The sequence below is a fragment of the Candidozyma haemuli genome, assembly GCF_002926055.2.
Source record: "Candidozyma haemuli strain B11899 chromosome Unknown B_2014730914, whole genome shotgun sequence".
Classification (NCBI taxonomy): domain Eukaryota; kingdom Fungi; phylum Ascomycota; class Pichiomycetes; order Serinales; family Metschnikowiaceae; genus Candidozyma; species Candidozyma haemuli.
In genome coordinates this window covers 382,175-399,351 of record NW_020289902.1, presented here as the reverse complement: position 1 = coordinate 399,351, position 17,177 = coordinate 382,175, and the positions used below count along the sequence as shown (strand labels likewise).

General features: G+C 47.0%; 7 protein-coding genes across 7 annotated transcripts; 2 read left to right on the top strand and 5 right to left on the bottom strand. All coding sequences in view use genetic code 12, as the record gives it.

Annotated features, from left to right (window-relative positions):
- Nucleotides 1–362: 362 nt before the first annotated feature.
- Nucleotides 363–1,910, bottom strand: CXQ85_001040 (uncharacterized protein; the record flags this gene model as incomplete). The annotated part of the gene is made up of 1 exon (XM_025484763.1): nucleotides 363–1,910. One exon carries the CDS (start codon nucleotides 1,908–1,910, stop codon nucleotides 363–365), a length of 1,548 nt encoding a protein of 515 aa, XP_025339694.1.
- A 431-nt stretch (nucleotides 1,911–2,341) lies between these two features.
- Nucleotides 2,342–4,561, bottom strand: TRY5 (Try5p; the record flags this gene model as incomplete). Its single annotated transcript, XM_025484762.1, has 1 exon — nucleotides 2,342–4,561. The coding sequence occupies one exon, from the start codon at nucleotides 4,559–4,561 to the stop codon at nucleotides 2,342–2,344; it is 2,220 nt and encodes a 739-aa protein (XP_025339693.1).
- Nucleotides 4,562–8,468: 3,907 nt separating this feature from the next.
- On the bottom strand, nucleotides 8,469–10,214 carry CXQ85_001038 (uncharacterized protein; the record flags this gene model as incomplete). The annotated part of the gene is made up of 1 exon (XM_025484761.1): nucleotides 8,469–10,214. One exon carries the CDS (start codon nucleotides 10,212–10,214, stop codon nucleotides 8,469–8,471), a length of 1,746 nt encoding a protein of 581 aa, XP_025339692.1.
- A 1,230-nt stretch (nucleotides 10,215–11,444) lies between these two features.
- CXQ85_001037 (uncharacterized protein) lies at nucleotides 11,445–12,398 on the top strand (the record flags this gene model as incomplete). The annotated part of the gene is made up of 1 exon (XM_025484760.1): nucleotides 11,445–12,398. One exon carries the CDS (start codon nucleotides 11,445–11,447, stop codon nucleotides 12,396–12,398), a length of 954 nt encoding a protein of 317 aa, XP_025339691.1.
- A 338-nt stretch (nucleotides 12,399–12,736) lies between these two features.
- Nucleotides 12,737–13,665, bottom strand: CXQ85_001036 (uncharacterized protein; the record flags this gene model as incomplete). The annotated part of the gene is made up of 2 exons (XM_025484759.1): nucleotides 12,737–13,139; nucleotides 13,193–13,665. The coding sequence occupies 2 exons, from the start codon at nucleotides 13,663–13,665 to the stop codon at nucleotides 12,737–12,739; spliced, it is 876 nt and encodes a 291-aa protein (XP_025339690.1).
- Nucleotides 13,666–14,602: 937 nt separating this feature from the next.
- Nucleotides 14,603–15,427, top strand: CXQ85_001035 (uncharacterized protein; the record flags this gene model as incomplete). The annotated part of the gene is made up of 1 exon (XM_025484758.1): nucleotides 14,603–15,427. One exon carries the CDS (start codon nucleotides 14,603–14,605, stop codon nucleotides 15,425–15,427), a length of 825 nt encoding a protein of 274 aa, XP_025339689.1.
- Nucleotides 15,428–15,512: 85 nt separating this feature from the next.
- CXQ85_001034 (uncharacterized protein) lies at nucleotides 15,513–16,769 on the bottom strand (the record flags this gene model as incomplete). The annotated part of the gene is made up of 1 exon (XM_025484757.1): nucleotides 15,513–16,769. The coding sequence occupies one exon, from the start codon at nucleotides 16,767–16,769 to the stop codon at nucleotides 15,513–15,515; it is 1,257 nt and encodes a 418-aa protein (XP_025339688.1).
- Nucleotides 16,770–17,177: the final 408 nt, after the last annotated feature.

The window sequence follows — 17,177 nt, the reverse complement described above, 5'->3', positions numbered from 1 at the left end:
CAAGTTTCAAGCAATATTTGTCATTTTGGCGCGTTTTGAGCTTGATTTGACCGATTTATATCGAATTTAGGTACTCTAGTTCAAGAAAATGGTCTTTTCCAATGAAAGAACATTTCACTCGTTTATACTCTAATAAACGCTCAAAACATATTTTCAAAGATCATTAATATGGCAACAGCTACAAAGCTAATAGTTTACAGATAATACAATGGTTTGTTTGGGTATCATGAATGTTTAATGAATGGGTATATCTGTGTGGTTTAACCGAATAGCCAAATATTCTAGCCTGCTACAATTTGCTATCCAGATTAAGCTCCAACGACAATCACCACTTTTATGTAAGCGTCTGGAAGTAACTGCACTCACAACTTCAACTCTCTTTCAAAGACATTAACGTGTGAGCTTTCGAGATTCCATGTTCTCACCACTTCATCGCTGAGAACTATGGATTCGTCCTTTCTTAGTTCATCCACCCTCGTTTTGTAGCACTCAAAGACAAGCTCCAGAGGAATACAAAGACAGAACAGTGGTACTTTCTCAGATTTGATATCCTCATACTGAAGTCCAGAAACTGATGGCACAAACACCTGAGCATTGCTGCTCACTATGCCGATAAGTCTGCCTTTCAGATCAAATATGCCACCTCCAGAAGACCCGTTCCAGCACTGAGATGAAGCGACAAGCATGCACGGGATCTCTGGGTATTCTGTTTTATATGGGTTTCGGTTAATGATGGAAGAAAGGTACCCCTTGGAAACAATGGGGTCGAGGAAACTGTCGTTAAGAAGGAGTCCATGGCCAACAGTGAACACTTCGTCGGCCATTTTCTGTTGACCGGCAAATCCCACTGGAGCCGCTTTAACATGACTCAATGCAACTTGATTTTCTTCTGATAGCACAATGAAAGCAAGATCTAGATCTATGAATGGTACGATGACTTGATCTTTATCTGTTAGCAAAAGCGAATGATCTTTGCCCAAGGTGATGCCACATTCCACCGTATCCAGGCGAATATATGGTCGTATGACATGGTAATTGGTCACCAAAGCGTCTCGTTTTAGCTTCACACACGAGCCCCAAGAGAATGAATGGCCATGTTGAGAAATAACAAGTGGAAGCACAGGATGGGTTTGGGTATTTGAAGCCGCTTTGACGTCAGAAGGACCAAGATCTGTTTCCACGTTAATCTTCTCAAGAAGACGATCCCAAGGAGCAATTACCATAAGGTCACCATCACCATTGAGCTTCCGTAGGTTGCCCAAAAGAAGCCCTATGGCACCTCCACTGCTCTTGTTCACCACTCCTCCACACATATTCTCCAAGTACTTCATATCACTAAGAAACCCTCGACTAACGTTATCAGGATCCCGAATAACAGCATTAATATGCCCCGTAGAAACAAAATCCGAAAAAAGCGAAGGACCAGTAAAGTTGAACGGCGAAGATCTGACCGTCACCTTAGTCAACTCTGCGGCCTGGTCAACCTCAAACGGCTGGAAATGCTCTTCTGAGATCTCCTCGTGAATAGCTCGACAATGGACCACCGCAACGCTCAAAGACAGAAGCAGGTTCCCCACATGTGTATCCAAAGGGATCAAGTTGAACCCATTTTTCATCGCATACTCAAGGTACTCCCTCAACGAGTCATTCTCCAGAAGCACCGGTACCGTCGTTCCCCTGATCCCCTGGTACCACTGCACTTCACTATTCCTCATTAGCGGTTTGCAAGAAACATATAGCTTATAGTTATCCAACTCTTCAACAGGCGTATGGAATATCAGTACACAAAAGTGTCGCTTAAACACGCCACTCTCCCGCTTGACAAGGTATATTCCCGAGTAACTCAAGGATGGCTTATCTGAGCGTTGGGAGACCAAACGAATGCAAACAGGAAGGTAAAGCCATGCCATCCTTTTTGCTGGTTGGGAAGAAAAGACTGGGTGGTTTGAAATGTGGAGAATGGTCTTCTGATAACGGCTAGTATGTATGCCGGGTTGGACCTCGGTCGCACCCAGCCAGCCAGTCAGTACTGGAGGGTAGTAAGGGTAGAGGGTGGTAGTGGAATGGGTATTTTTGAAAAAGAGGCTGTTGGTTTGTTAAATGAGTGTCTGGTGATTGGAAGGTTTTAATTAGGGCTTTTTGAATGCGTGGTTCAGGAATGGTGGCATGCTTATTGGCCTTTTTTGCACCCATTTCCTGTAGTGAGGCCTTCCATACTATAACTACCTTCTACTAAATATACCAATTATTATCTGGATCTTTTATTGGCTCTTCAAATACTCCTTTGGACTACTTATCCAGTTTTTTCAGTTCCATGAATTCATTACTATGTATAAGACATTCACTTCATTCCCTCCCCAGGTTTGGCGTGGTCTTTCACGGCAGCATAGATAGGAGGAAGAACGTAAGTGCTTGAAGGCGGAACCGGCGGCGAGTTCATAGGTTGTGTTGCCGGCTTCTGTACTCTAGGGCCTGCTGGAGACAGAAACTTAAGCTTGGTTACACCTTGGAGCGGTGCAAGCAGCGATGAGGGGGACATCTGTGAAGCATACATGGGTTGAGGAGAGCCAGCCTCGTTCTCAGGCTTGTTCATCAAGACGTAGTTGGTGGAGCCACCTCTTTGAGGAGGCACTTGTGGTGGGAAGCTTGTAGAAAGCGAGGAACGATTGGAAGAGGTGGAGCTCATGTCAATGGATCCAATGGACTTGGACCTGCGGTTTCTGATGAGGATGGATTCGTTGGCAACGTACAAGTCAGAAAGCGAGATGTTCTCGTTGTTCAACGCAAGCACCACCAAGTCGTTAAGGAAACGGTTCAAGTTCATCCGCAAGTTACGCAAGTTCGTGCTTTGGTTGATGAAGTTAAACCAAGTGTCACAAATCTTGGTAAGCTCTTCAAACACTTGCAAGTAGAATTCCGTGGAAGCAAAAGCTGGCGTAGAAGTGCAGTTGCTGTTGATCATGTAGAACAAACAAGAAAGAACATTGCTGTTTCTGACTATATCTTCTGCTTCAGCAGCCGAACGCTTGGTGATGAGGTTGACCAATACCTTGACGATGGTGATGTACCATTCCAAAATCAAGTTATTCAAGTTTGCAAGGTCCACAATGCTGAGATCCTTGGGCTTAAATGGGGGTTCCACGTTGTTCAAGCGAAGGAAGTTATATTGGAAAATCAACGGGAAGCTGATTATGCCCAAGTTCTTGTGTACCTCAGGTGAAGAGCTGTGGCCATGCAGCGAGGTCATGTTCAGAGACTCAAACGTGAAGAATCCAAGCAAGCTGTTACCAAAGTTCTGGAATGACAGCATCAAGTTCTCCCGCATAAAGTTATTAAAGCTGAAAGGAGCATTGAATTCTCTAAGAGTCAAGAGAAGCATGTTCCAGTGCTGTGGAGCACTAATCTTGAAAACATGAGCCTGTAAGAGCTCCTCATAAGTGGGAGATGCACCCAAGATCAACTTTGACCTGAAAATGTTAAATATATCCATGCCATCGTTTGGAGATGCCAGCGACAAAACCATGGACTTGTTGGCCAAGACAATGGCATTATGCAAGGAATCAAGAGATTCAAAAAGCCACAAGGTCTTGTTGAACACAAGGTTGTTAACCTCATTAGAAAGGGTGCAAATGACAACCTCAAGCAAGAACTGGTCCTCGAGGGGTAAGGACTGTTTGGCGTAAGTTTTGACCGCCTGGGCCAAAGTTATAGAAGAGTCCTTTTGCAATTTCGAAGCCAAGAACCACGAGTAAAGCTTAGGTGGAGCCTCGTTGGCTTTATACTTCAGCACCAACACATAAATAGACCAGAACAACTCAAGGTTGGAAGAAATCAACTCTGAGTCGGCTGGAGAAGCCAGAAGGTTCTGCAAGATGATATGGGCCGAGTCCTCAAGGTATGATACCATTAAGTCATTATTGAAGAAACGAAGATAAATATATGTGAGCAAGAACAAGTTCTTAAGCACGTCACATTGGACTGAAAGCAGGGAGTGGGCCGAGTTAAGCTTATCAACGACGATATTCCAGGATTTGTTGATAAAACTGGTAGCAAGTTCTTCAGGGTCAAATTCCTTCAGAGGCATGGAAAGGGCACCTACAGCGAGAATGGAATAGACCTGACCCAAGCGGAATTCAGATAAGGCAGAACCAGAAAGATGGGAATGAAGCTGGTCTACCAAAAGCGCCAATGAATTTGGAAACACGGAATAACGCTCAGAAGAAAGCACAGAATGGCCCACAAGAAACAAATCGTGAACAGGGTAGCGCAAATCGCTGGAGTCATAAATATGGGTCAAGTTTTTGGAAATGGAAAGGAGATGGAGTGGGTCCTGAGCCACCAGGGCATGCAGAAGCCTTAGGGAAGAAAGGGGAGCTGTGGAGTTTGGCAGAAGCATACCTGGGCCATGAGGGTTGATAACTGGAGTCTGGCCGCCTACTATAGGGCCGTTTGGCGATTTGCTTGAATTTGGCGAGATAGGCTCAGCATTAGCTGGAACATGGGCCAAGGGAGGAGCCAAGGGAGGGGCATGAAAAACTCGTTCGCCATTGATTGGAGGCATAGTAGTGCTTGGAGGACCAGCAGGCGGTAGTTGAGGGGGATCTTGTTGTTCTGATTTGATGGAGCCATCTGAAAGAGCTCTTTTGTCACGTTTTGATCTTGATACAAGTTTGATATTATGGACCGTACGGCAATGACGTTGGAGAAGGTCTCTTCTGACAAAAGCAGATGTGCAGTAGAGACAGTGGAAAGGTTTTTCGTTTGTATGGGACCGTTCGTGCCGTTGTTTATGTTCTGAGCGAGTAAACGCCCTAGCACAAAAAGCACAGACGTATTTTTTTGAGCAGCCATTGGACTATGAATTGATGGAGGTGGATGAAGAATCTGCGGGGCAATAGGTGGGGGAACCGATAAATGGAGGGGCACGGAACTCACGTGGCTAACTGATAAAAACCAATAAAAATACACTAATCAATAAAAGGCACCGGGCCTGGGTAACATATAAACTGTGCAAAATCTCATAGCGGAAGGGAAAAGAGGGTAATTATATGGGAGTTGGAGCATGTCAAATTACGACGACAAGAGGCGGCCGCCTGCCGGACCCGCGTCACCTTTCTGCAGTCACAAGAGATCAGAGAGAGCACGGTGCGCAGGACAGTGCAGGTGGGTTGTATGTAGTGCTTCCGGGACAGTTCCATGGCGGTGGGGTGCCAAACGTGAAGAGGGGCACAACAAACATGACCCCTAAGAAAAAAAAAAAGCCAAAAAAGAACGGTGACGGTGACGAAGGTGCATTGACAATAGGAAGAGTTACAAGACAAGTAAGGGTCTCTTGGGGTCCTGGGTTGGCCGCGGGGTGGGTGGCCACACTCCGTTGGTCCGTATGCAAGATGGATTCTGGGGTGCATTGACAAGCGAATGTGGGGGGGCATTACCTTGCCAGCGGGGCCAGCCCAAGGCGGGGCGCCCATCGGCTGCGAAAGAAGTTTTTGACTTCACTCATCCACAAAAAACCAGAAAGCAGAAAACAGAAAAACAGAAAACAACCCAGAAAAATCGCCCCTCCGCCCCACCTCTGACGACACCGTCGCGGGACAAGATTTCCCAAGGCCCTGGCGGTTTCTTGGTGGTGGTTTACGAGGCCTTGGCGGCCGCGACTGGGCATTTTTTGTACGATGAGGACCACTGGCGGGATGGAATATGGGAAGCCAGCGCAAGCAACGTAATGTATCCAAGAAAAGAGGACAGGCCAGGCCAGCCATGCCAGTTCCTTCGGAACTGGCATGGACTGGCATGGACTGGCACTATGCTAACTGGAGACATACTCTGGAGATATCCTCTGGAGACATGGACTGTAGACATAGTGTGATGGAGAACTGGGGCATCGAATGATGTAGAGAAAAATCGGCAGAAGGTAAATCTCCTGGATTATGGTTTCTGAATATCTTAATTAATTCCTGGTGTTTAGAGGCGATTTGGGGTTGGCGGAAGGTTACTGGCTTGTGTCTGTTCCGTAGTGAAAAAAGCGGTAATGGCTGCAACTCAGTGGAAACACATACAAACAAGGACCAAAAAGTCCGAAGCGGTACTCCTTATTTAGCAATCCTCCCGTCCTCTTTCCTTCCCTTCCTCTCCTATTCCTCTGCTTCACCCTCTCGCCTCCTATTCCTTTTGTGGTGGTCCAGTGGAATCGTTTGTCCGAGCTGGTTGACTCTGGTGGGGCTGCTCGCAAATCGCCTTAGCTCGTATTTGCGGGTTCTGGAGACTCTGGCGATTTTTTGAAGCCTTTCGAGGAAAGGCTCGTTTTAGTTAGGAGTTAGGGTTTACCACGGGGCCGTTTCCACTTTCACCACAGCTTTCCATCGCCAAGATGGAAAGCGATGAGAGGCTCGTAAGTTACTAGAAGCATTCAACGACGATCCAATGCTTTTTTCCCGAACCATTCAACGACGATCCAACATAAAGTACCTCCATTTTCGTTAGTCTTCTTCTTTTCACCTCTTGCTTAACCTTGACTACCTCTCCCTCTGTCTCCTTTGTTTCGGGTTGGCCCGCCGAGTTACCGAAAACGCTCGGACTCTGGACCCTCCCGGCTCTCGGGAAGATAGTGGGTATTCTATAACCGGTTACCGTTGCATGAAACGATAAAGGCTTGCGTTCGGAGCCGGATACTGAGGGTATGGAATTACTACGGATATGATTGGCCAGCGTGAGGGTCCCGGAACGATGGCTTTGTGGCAGTAAGTGTAACCGTGGAAGCAACCACCGTTTAGGAGTACAAATGAAACGGAGGACATTCCAGTTCCACCATAATCAGCCCTTCTCTTGCTTTCTTCCTCTTCATGTGCTCATCGAGATGCATCCCATTTAGCCCATCGAGCACCTCAAACGTGCCCCTCGTCTAGCTGGCGCCAAACCATCCCCAAAACCTACTTTCCACCTGCCATCCAAAGCCTCACCGTTCTATCCAAGCATCCACTTCCCAATCCAACATCCCTTCCGAGTTTACAAAACCACCCTGTTTCTACGGTTTGCAGCCATTTTTCACTTGCCCCACCATAACCCCAAACACTTCACCCAGGGCTCAAAAATCGAATTCTTATCCTTTTGTTCTGCAACTTTCACACTCGTGCCACCGCAACCCTCTTCTCCTCCCCATCCCTAACCCATACCACAAAACATACTTCTTTCCCTAAAACGTCAAGTTTCGTTTGCTACTTACCCCCGGGCATCCGTCGGACCGTTACAGGTGCACGGGTGGCTGCTCCTCCTCTGTTTAGACTTTTTTTCGTCACCTCGTCGCTTTTCAGCCTACCCCCCGTAATGCGGGGCCCCATTTTGTCCCACCATCCCGCATGTGACCCACTGTTCCTTTGCATGAGCCTCCCCCACGCTACAGCAGCGCCAAAAGCGCAACCCATGAGGCTCTGAAGCACTAGGATGGTAGTACTAAACGGTGAAAAGTTGAAGTTCAAAAGTATCCAAAAAACAGAGAAACATCTGTTTTGACTTTTTTTGATTTGTTTTTCTGCTGAGCCGCTCGCCCGCGTTGGATTTTCTCTACCTCGTAAATAAGAGGAGACTTTGCCTTCCCCACGCTGGCTGCTAGACTCCCCTCGCAGTCCCTCACTACCACTGGCTGGTGCCCCTCCATCCTAGGGAGTCCTAGGGAGCCGAAGGCGACCTAGGATGACCTAGGATGACCCAGGAAGGAAGATCCAGGACGGAAGGAAGACCAGGAAGTAGGGGATGCTGCTGTTCGTACCATAAACGAATGGGCTTGGGATTTTTAGGTACATTCTGGCCTGGCTGGGCTAGGCGGGACAGGCCTAGGACTAAGGCCAGTTTAGTGTTATTTTTACTGCTCTTCCTGTTTGGCCACTTCAACTACTTCACTACTTGTCTACTTTGATATTTTTTGTTGACTGCTTTTTCAACTTTCCAAATGCCGTTTATATCGGTGCCGCACGCTGTGACAGGCATTGTGGAAAACCCGCTGTCATATATGGCAGTAGGCGACGAAAAGTGTGGGGGATGACTTTTTGTAGTGGTCTGAGAAGTGGAAACAAAAATAAACACTGATGGAGTGGTGGGGGATATCTTAGCGCTTCGTAAACCTTAAACTAGGCTTACCAGGCAAGCTGGGTGGTTTCTGGGGTAAAGTGAGACCAACGAAGAAGGGAAAGGTATCTCTGGTGATGTCAGTGTTGGCACTGCTGTGGCGTGAATGGGTCTGATGGTGGTTCTTGGTATTTGTTGGCGGGATTTTTTTTGGACACAAAACAGACGGTTGGGGTGTGGAAGTTGAAGGTTCGATGACTTCAAAGCCGCTAGGAATGCCTCAGCGGTGACTTTATTTTTTCTTAGTATCCAACTGCTTTTAGTGCTTTTTAAATGACCTGTTCATCATGACGCCATTCTCTCCTGTTCTACAGTCATTTCTAATTAATCTGATATTAAAAACTAGCTTAGCGCAAATCTCTATAGGAAACAGTAAGCGAGGTCACAGGGTTAAGAGGCTCTGCCTCAACTGCCTTCTCTTCGTCTCTAGCAGCTTCAATGGCTTTGGCCTGTTCCTCGTGCTCATACTCCAAGTTGTTCCAGTCGTCTTCTCTGTAGTTGTAGTGCTTGAACAAGAACCAGAAAATCCAGCCGGCAATGAAACAAGACACCGCCAAACCAGTATAGTTCCAAACCATCTTAGGGTTTCTGGATACTGGAGAAAGAGCAATACCAAGAGCAGAACCAAAGGCGTTCTGGACAAGGAAAATAGACATGATGAACGACTTCATCGAAACTGGAGCCTTGGTATAGGCATACTCCAAACCAGTGATAGAAGCAAAGATCTCAGACATACCCATGAAAAAGTACGCTGGGGTTTGAAGAGCAATGTGAACGTCGTTAGGCACTTTGGCGAATTCCGGAGCACATCCCTTAGGGTCATCATAACAAGGACCAGCCTGATAAATGAAGTGTTGCAACACAGCAGCGTAAACCATAGAGGCGGTTGCAAACATAAAACCAATAAAGATCTTGGTGATGGCTCTAAGCGGGGTGAATCTTCTGATGAAAGGATAGACGAATCTTTCACAGATTGGAATAAAGATGATGATTGTAAGTGGGTTAATAGCCTGCAACACATCGTTTGGCAATCCGTGAGTATCCATGTCACCAGCCATCGACACGAAGTTGTTGGCCATTTGACCATAAGTCAACCAGTAAATTGGGTAGAAGAAAAACACCTTACAGGCGTAGAAAGCTCTCTGGACTTCACTCACAAACAAATCGTCCCATGGGAACTCCTTTTCTGGGTGAAGAGAAGGTCTAGCAGCGTCAAAGTTCAACTTCGACAAGGCAATAAAGCCAACCTTGAAAGATCTAGCAATGACCTTGTCTCCAACAGGGACTTTCACGTAGAACTTCTTACCGAAGACAAGCAGGAAAAGCACAATGGAGAAGAAACAAAGCGGCAAAAGGAAAGCAGCCCAGAAGTCAACTTCCTGCTCCAAAGCCGAAGTAGCAATAATAGAAAGCGAACCGACATTAACCATAAGGTAGAAAAGCATAAAGACATTCTGAACTGTGATGTTGGTATCCACAATAACCTTTTCACCCGACTTAAGAACCTTAGTGAATGGTCTGAACTTAGGAACCTGGTCAGCAATCAATGGCGAGACATTGGCCTTGACACCACCAGTACCAAGCCCAATAACAATAACTGCAATGATGAAACCAGCGAGCGAAGCGTCTCTATCAGCGATGGAAGGAATGGACGTGATGAACAAGACGAAAATACCAAGAATATAAACCACACTGAAAATACAGATGGTGTTGAACTTACCAAAGTAAGTATCGGCGACCCAAGCACCAAAGATAGGCGTCACGTAACACCAAAACTGCCAAAAGTACGACAAGGCAGTGGCACCGTGCTGGTCCAAACCCAATTTACCGTGGGGGTCGTCGTCTGGCGTATTTTGCATGTAATTCTGGAAAGGTGTAGATAACCCATAGTAGGAGAACCGTTCAGCCAACTCCACAAGCGCCACAAGCCAACACGAAAGAGGAATGGTCTTTGCCACTCTCCTCAAGTTTTTCATTTCCTCCTCCGTAGGCTCCACGCCCTCCTCAGAAGGAGGCACCGAGTCCAACTCGCTAGTCACCCTCTCCAGGTCCTTCTCGTCAGCAAGAATCGTCACTTTATTAGCCTCAGCCATGGTAAGTCAAAAATAAAAAAAAAAAGCAGCTGTAGCGAAGGTGCTCCGAAAAATTCCCTTCCTTTTTATACGACCATCCCACCCATATCAGCACCTCATCTTATCTCTACTGTTCATGCGGCATTATGGTAAAGCGCCACACTACTGGCTGCGAAAAATGTCCACCAAACCTCTTCTATGTACGGCTGTCCTGTGGCTTGATAAGCGAGGCAGGGCTGAAGAAGATACATTTGTACCACTACAAAGGCCACTGAAAAATGCCGTGCTAACCTCCATACCCAGCTTTGTTATTTCCCCTTCGTTGCTTTGTGGGTCCAGGTCAATCGCCGTTTTCTTAGCCCTCGTCGGTTTGTGGTATTGGCTGTTCAGTATTGTGTAACTATCAAGCCGCGAAGAGTCTTGGAAGCGTTTGTGGTTATTCTCTACGACGCCCAAGAAGGAACGGGATTGGATTCCACAATTCCAGGTTTTCTGGATGAATTTTACTGATTTTTTTTTTTATTTGTCTTTTGGGATTTTTACCTGCCTGGGTATATAGTGAAGCCTTCCTTGGACTATCTGGCCTGGACTGTCTGGGAGACTGTGCAGCCATATATGGCAAATAGCCCTTGGGCAGAAACGGAAAAGGCGAAAAGCAACCTGGTCTGGGAACTGGGGAATTGGTTTGGGGTGCTGGAAATTCACCCAGAAGAACTTTTGACGCTTGGGTTGGGCGTCTTTTGTCTTTTGAAGCACAAAATTTGGACTGGAGCCTACTTTCACCTATATCCCATCGAACTCCGAGGTGAAATGCCAAGCATAAGTGTCAAGTTGCTTGACATGATTAGGAACGGCAAAAGCGTACTTTTTCCGGTGCCGCTAGGGCCCGCCCCACTGGATACCATAAGATTAGTCATTTTTTTGCCCTGGGTGGCTTCATTTATGTACCTCTGTTCGCTTCGGTACGGTCTATCTGATTTCGCAGCCATTTATATGGAATATCCTCACAAGACATGATAGAGTAGTGGTACATCTAGGCACGCAACCAATTAACAGAGAAAGTGGCTAAAGCCCTCGACTGGTACCCCTTACTGGCCACGTCTTGGCCCTTGAAAACCCACAATCGACCGTTTTTCCCTGCCAAGCTGGACCCTCTTTATGGAACCTCCATCGCCAACCTGCACACATACCCACACCGACTATTTTCCATCCCCAGATCACTTCCTTTTCCACCATACTTTCGCCTAGCACATGCTCCGGCGAGCTAATAGCGAAGAGAGTCTTCTGACGCTCATCTCGGCGGCCCAGCTGAGTGCCACTCGGGATGCGGGACGCGCCGCGGGCGACGACAGTTCTATATGGTCTGCTGTTTCTGAAGAGACATATTCCATTGGATCACTTCCACTATTTGGCACGAGAATCCTGGCGTACACGAGGATCCGCGAGCTTCCGATCTTGGCGGGTACTTTGAAATCGGAGCTTGCGTGTTACCTTTCTACGAGCGTGGTGAAGGAAGGTGGGCCTCCTTTGCTTACTGTGCACTCGAATAAGTTTCACTTTTTGGCTAGGAATGCTCCACTACTTACGATTTGCCGGGACGGGTCTGATTTTTGCAAGGTGTATTTCAAGATTATTTCTAATAACTTGACCTGCTACGTTTTCATGTTTGACGAGGGCGAGAAGCTCTTCCTTTTTAATAATGCGATTAAGCCTTCTCTGGATATGATCTATAAGGGTACGAGAATGCGGATCTTTGGCGCCTCGGGCGCTGCTTCTACGTATGGAAATGGCCACATTAAAGCTTTTGCCCTTTCTGACAACTCACCTGTTTTGGCTGACGGCCTAATACCTCCAGATTCTGCTGCAACGATAAAGGATGTTAAGATTAAGTTTTCAGAGCACAGTCCGCTTTACGATGCCGTCACCAAGCAGCGTAAAACCCAAGTGTCTCAAATACTTGCGCTGGGAGAACCGCTTGTCAATTATCCTGTTGCCAGTTTCCTAGATCACGGAAAGCAGAAGGTGGATGGGGTCAAGTTGGATGGAGCAATTCGTATTTTTGAAGCAAACAACGGTGAAGACTCAGAAGTCAGCCGAGACACTTTAATTCTTACCACCGTGATGTTGGTGTTGACGGAACAGGAGGTACGTAAGATGAGAGGTAACAACAAGCCTTCTTACGTCAGGCCTCCAGAGCATGTCTGATGGGTTGTATACCAGGAGTTCTATAAAAAGTAAATACATAATTTAATGATATTCGTACGGAATTGTTGCTGTCTTTTCTGGATATTGTGCTTAACAGAACCCCAAAAATGTCTTTTCCTGATCTGGAGCTTCTAAAGAGTATTGTTTGAAGAAAGACGACGCCGAGTAAACCATCTTAGGTGAGGTGAGATAGCTGGGACATCCGCCGCCAATGAGGAACCCACTTAATGTGCTTTAATACAACCGAAGAGGCCAAAGCAACTGTCCCTGACAGTATCCGAATCTGAAATGCTTGTCTCGCAATAGGCACCTCACTAGTCTTCACCTCTTAAAGTTCATTAATTCCTCGTTGCGAACGGAAACCTTCTGTGGATTCTCGAAGTAATCTCCAAGTAGTTCTCCTCATTCTCTGGCGTGATATGGCCATGGCGAATCAAAAAGTCAATAACCACTAATGTACAGTTAGGCTTGAATTCTCCATCCTTCATTCTCTGAAGCACCTCATCCAAATCCATAAGCTTAAACTCTTCCGCCTCGCCATCCACTGGCGAAGGCTCATATTCCGTTTCTGAGTCAAAAACCAAGTCGTAGATATACTCCACCTCAGGCTGGGCGTGTCCCTTAGGCCCATAAGGCTGGCAGAGGTACAGAATCACACCAGCAGAAGATATACGAGGCTCCACAAACGCCTTATCCAAACCACCTTCCTCGTAGCACTCCTTAATAACATTATCCAGAGCCCTAAAGGATAAGCCACGCCTCCTGCTATAGTGTTATCGAGTTTTCCAGGGTACGTAGCCTTTGTCTTTGATCTTCGAGGCACCCACATTTTTGTTTTCCCGTTGCTAGATTTGCTAGCAGGCACTATTCCATTGATATGAACGCCGTAAGTGACCACACCCAAAACACCAGAAAAGGCCCTTTCCACTGAAAAGTACGGTACTGTCCTAGGAGAAAACACCACGTAAAGCTCATCTCTCCAACCTTTAGCCACCACAGGGTCCTTCTGACGCCACTCCTCAGCCAATTGAGCAACCACAGCACTTCTCTTTTCGAAAGTATCTAGCTCTCCTCCCATAGTGACTGTCTTGTCTCCATCATTCACCACAAACTTGTCCAGTGCAGAACACGTCTTGAATGCAGTGGCCACTTCTGGCACCATATAACCCAAAGGCTGTCCATTATGACCAACAAACGTGAAGTAGTAGTCGTTTGGAACGTACGGAAACGAGTCCACTGCCTCTACCAAAGGCAACAACGACGTCATGATGGTGAAACCTGGAGTATTGAAATTTCGCGATAAGTAGAGGCTGTTTAGTATGAGAGAGGGGGAGAAGAGGGGGAGCCAGGGAAAGGGAGTGATTGGGGGATTTCGATTACGATAACTTAACGATGAAATGAGCACTTTTAGGATTTAAGATTTTTATTTTTCTAGGGTTTGGGGTGGATTGATCGGGGGTTCTGTGGAGCTGGATGGAGTGGTCCATGCAGGTCATTTGCAGCCATTAAACCATGCAACGTCAGATTATGAAGAAAAGGGGGAAGTGATAAGGAAGATGGCTGAATAGGGTGGAAAGAGGGAACAAGAATCCACGGAATGTATAGATTTGAAAAGAGGAGCTTTGGCGTGGGTATGAGTTCCATGGCTTAGCCATTGCATTGAGTCACCAAGGGCCCTCACGCTCCATACTATGAGACCATATAATTACTCGAATCCCAAGCCAACCCCCTTTTCCCCTAATGACCCCTTCATCCCGGGCGGGGGCTTGGGGAAGAGTTGTCGTTGGTCGTTTAAACAACACGTGACCCGCATCACGTGACAAAAGATCCGATTTTAGTCTCTCGGGTGACGCGTTTAAGCATCGTCCCAAAACGGAAAGCTACCCGATACCGTCTAAACCGGCCCACTATAAAAAATTACCTATCCCATAATTAAACTTCTGTTGTAGTATTTATCATTTTCCGAATCTCTCCTTCCCTCTTTTCACCACGTCTTCTTCATTCCAACGGTCTGGTCGTTTTTGACAGATTATAAACAAACAGAGATCTCGTGCCGCGCACGACCCGCGCCCTAATCACTCCTCTAAGAAATCCAATTATCCCATATCTTCAACAACAACGTTACTTTTTTTCCGATTCCTATCATTTGGACCTTTCCCGCCCTTTAGAGCTTCCACTTCAACTACTGTATCCATATCCTTGTTATGTCTCCAGCTGAGGTCATTTCCTCAGACGTAAACGGTGAAACATCTCCAAACATGCCTCAAACAACCAAGTTTGACAAGAAAGACCAAGAAACACCATCTACGCCCGTCACTGAGGCTCCACCTTTGGAAGGCGTTGGCGAAAAATCACATCTGCCTACGGGCTCGGTTTCCTCGGTGGAACTGTCTGAGTCTACTAAGAAGTTGATTAACAGTCTTTCTATGCAAGGGCTCAGTGGAGCGCTACCGGCCGAGGATGATAAAGAAGCTGCTCCACAGACGAGTGGGTTGACTGTTCAGCCTATAGATCTGGGCGCTTCGACTCCAGCTACAGACGTTTCTGCTGTGCAATCGCCTCTTTCGGACACTTTCCCAACCACACAGAGATTACCCAAACAAGACAAGAAGCCCGTGAAGTTTACCGTCAGAAAAGTTTCTAGAGACACTATCAACACTAGTGGTAACTCGTCCAACGGACAACGCCAGTATTCTTACGGAAACTTGCCCCAGAACCAGGAACCTAAAGAGCGTAAGCCATTGACCAAGAACGAACAGCTTCAACGCAGCCAGTCCAAGTACGATCTGTATGCTGTTCGTGTAGAAAAAATTAACAAGGAGATTGACTTTTTGACAAACCTCCTTCCCCCTTATAACGTTGAAATCGACTATGCCACGCGAAACAAGATCGCTCGTGCCATTGAAAAGTTGAAGATGAAGCAAGATGAAATCCAGAAAAAGAAGTACAGTCTCGGTATCACTCTCAGCCGATTATGGCGTGAGCACGATGAAAGAGAGCTTTGGGTGCGCTCGGTGAGCAACCAGTAGAACCGGGTATATATGAGGTATTAATACATGTACGAATAATTAAACCCATGGGCCTCATGGGGCTATGATACAAAAGATAGTCGCCTCAGTCGCCTCGAGGCAAGTTCTGAGCTAGCGTATTCACCACGTTTGTCTCTGCTAGCGTTGTTTGATGGCCTTCCTCGGCATTTGGATCGGTGTCAACTCTCGATACTTCCATAAACGACGTGTATAACCCTGTAAGTTCAAGAAGATCGGTGATCAGATCTGGCCTCAAGTCGTAAATAAGCTGCTGGAACGAATGCAGCTTGAGCAAACGAATGGACAATTTGTTGTCAGCGAGGAAATGGAGAAGGTGCTTATGGAACTTCCCAGCAGAATAAGGAGCATTATCGAAGTTTGGCAGAATGTAGCGACGACCATACTGAACGGGGCTTCCCAGCGAAGCAGATTGACGAACTATCTGGGTCTGGTTCTGATTCTGGTTTTGGTGATTCTGGTGATTGGCGTGGTTCTGATGGGTTTGATGGTTTTGGTGCATCTGCAACCGTTCATCAACATTGACCCCACTGATCGAATTCAAACGGCTCGAACCTGTACTGTTGTTGGCAGTAGGAACACTTCCAACGCCAGCCTGAACGCCATTAACCATGTTTCCTGTTCTTCTGTACTTGGTAGGCTTAGGCTGAGGGATATCATCGGAATCACCATGGTTCTGATTCAAACTCTGGTTCTGCAACGAGTGCTGAAGCATATTGTTAAGCTGTGGGTTGCTCATAGGCCCGTTCGACAGGCTGCTTTGGCTCTGGTTCAGACTCTGGCCCTGGTTCTGGCCCTGGTTATAATTCTTATAATTTGGCATCTGAAGCCCGTTCGGGCTATACGTGATACCGTTCCCATCAACAGGAACAGGCCGCAGCGTGTTGATCAGGTCCCTTGAAAGCTTATGTGTTTTCAAGTGTTCACTCAACTTCTTAGGCAGCCCTTTATCAGATGGCTGTCTAGTGATGATCTTCCCACAGTAATCACACACGGCAACATTGGGATCCCGCAGGTCCTGAACAAACCATGTCCAGACCCACAGCTTCTTCTTAGCGCCAAACTTCTGGCCAGGCCGGTTCTTCCGTTCTCTCTTGGATAACTTATCATCATCGTCAAGTTCCGGATCCGTGTTTTTATCATCTTTCGCCCCGTCCTGGCTTTCTGCCGGCAGACTCTCTGGATTAGCCGTCTGTCCATTTGGCGCAGGCGTAGCCGAAGCTCCTGAAGCGTTCTGGCCAGGCTGAAGCTGCTGTGGAAGGTGGTTTCTGTACTGTTGATGGAGCTGAGGCACTGAGCCCGAAAGCGTGTTCAATCCGTTCATATTCCGCTGAAGGCCTTGTTGGGGTACGACGGGAACGCCAAGTGGGCGTTGGAGGTGCCGTAGTAGCTCATAGTAGGGAGATATAGGGGGTTTGGCAGGTGTTGTTAGGTGGAAATAGTAGTAAGATGAGTACCGGGGGCAAAGAGACCGGTAGGTGTGTTGATAGTGACCGGAAGTGAGAGGGACGGTGAGAAAACGGGGGGCCGAGAAGGAGCAAGCGCAGGCCGGAACCTCGGATGTCACGTGAGAAAACGGTACTCCCGAAGGGGGTGCCGTGTATTAACAGAGGGAGAAACAATTGGGAAAATCTAAGTAGATATTCGGAATCAGGAGGGCTGAGAGTATGGAATTTCCAATTTTCAGTGTATTTGGAGGAGCTATGTGTGGTTTAGTTGGGGGTGGTGGATG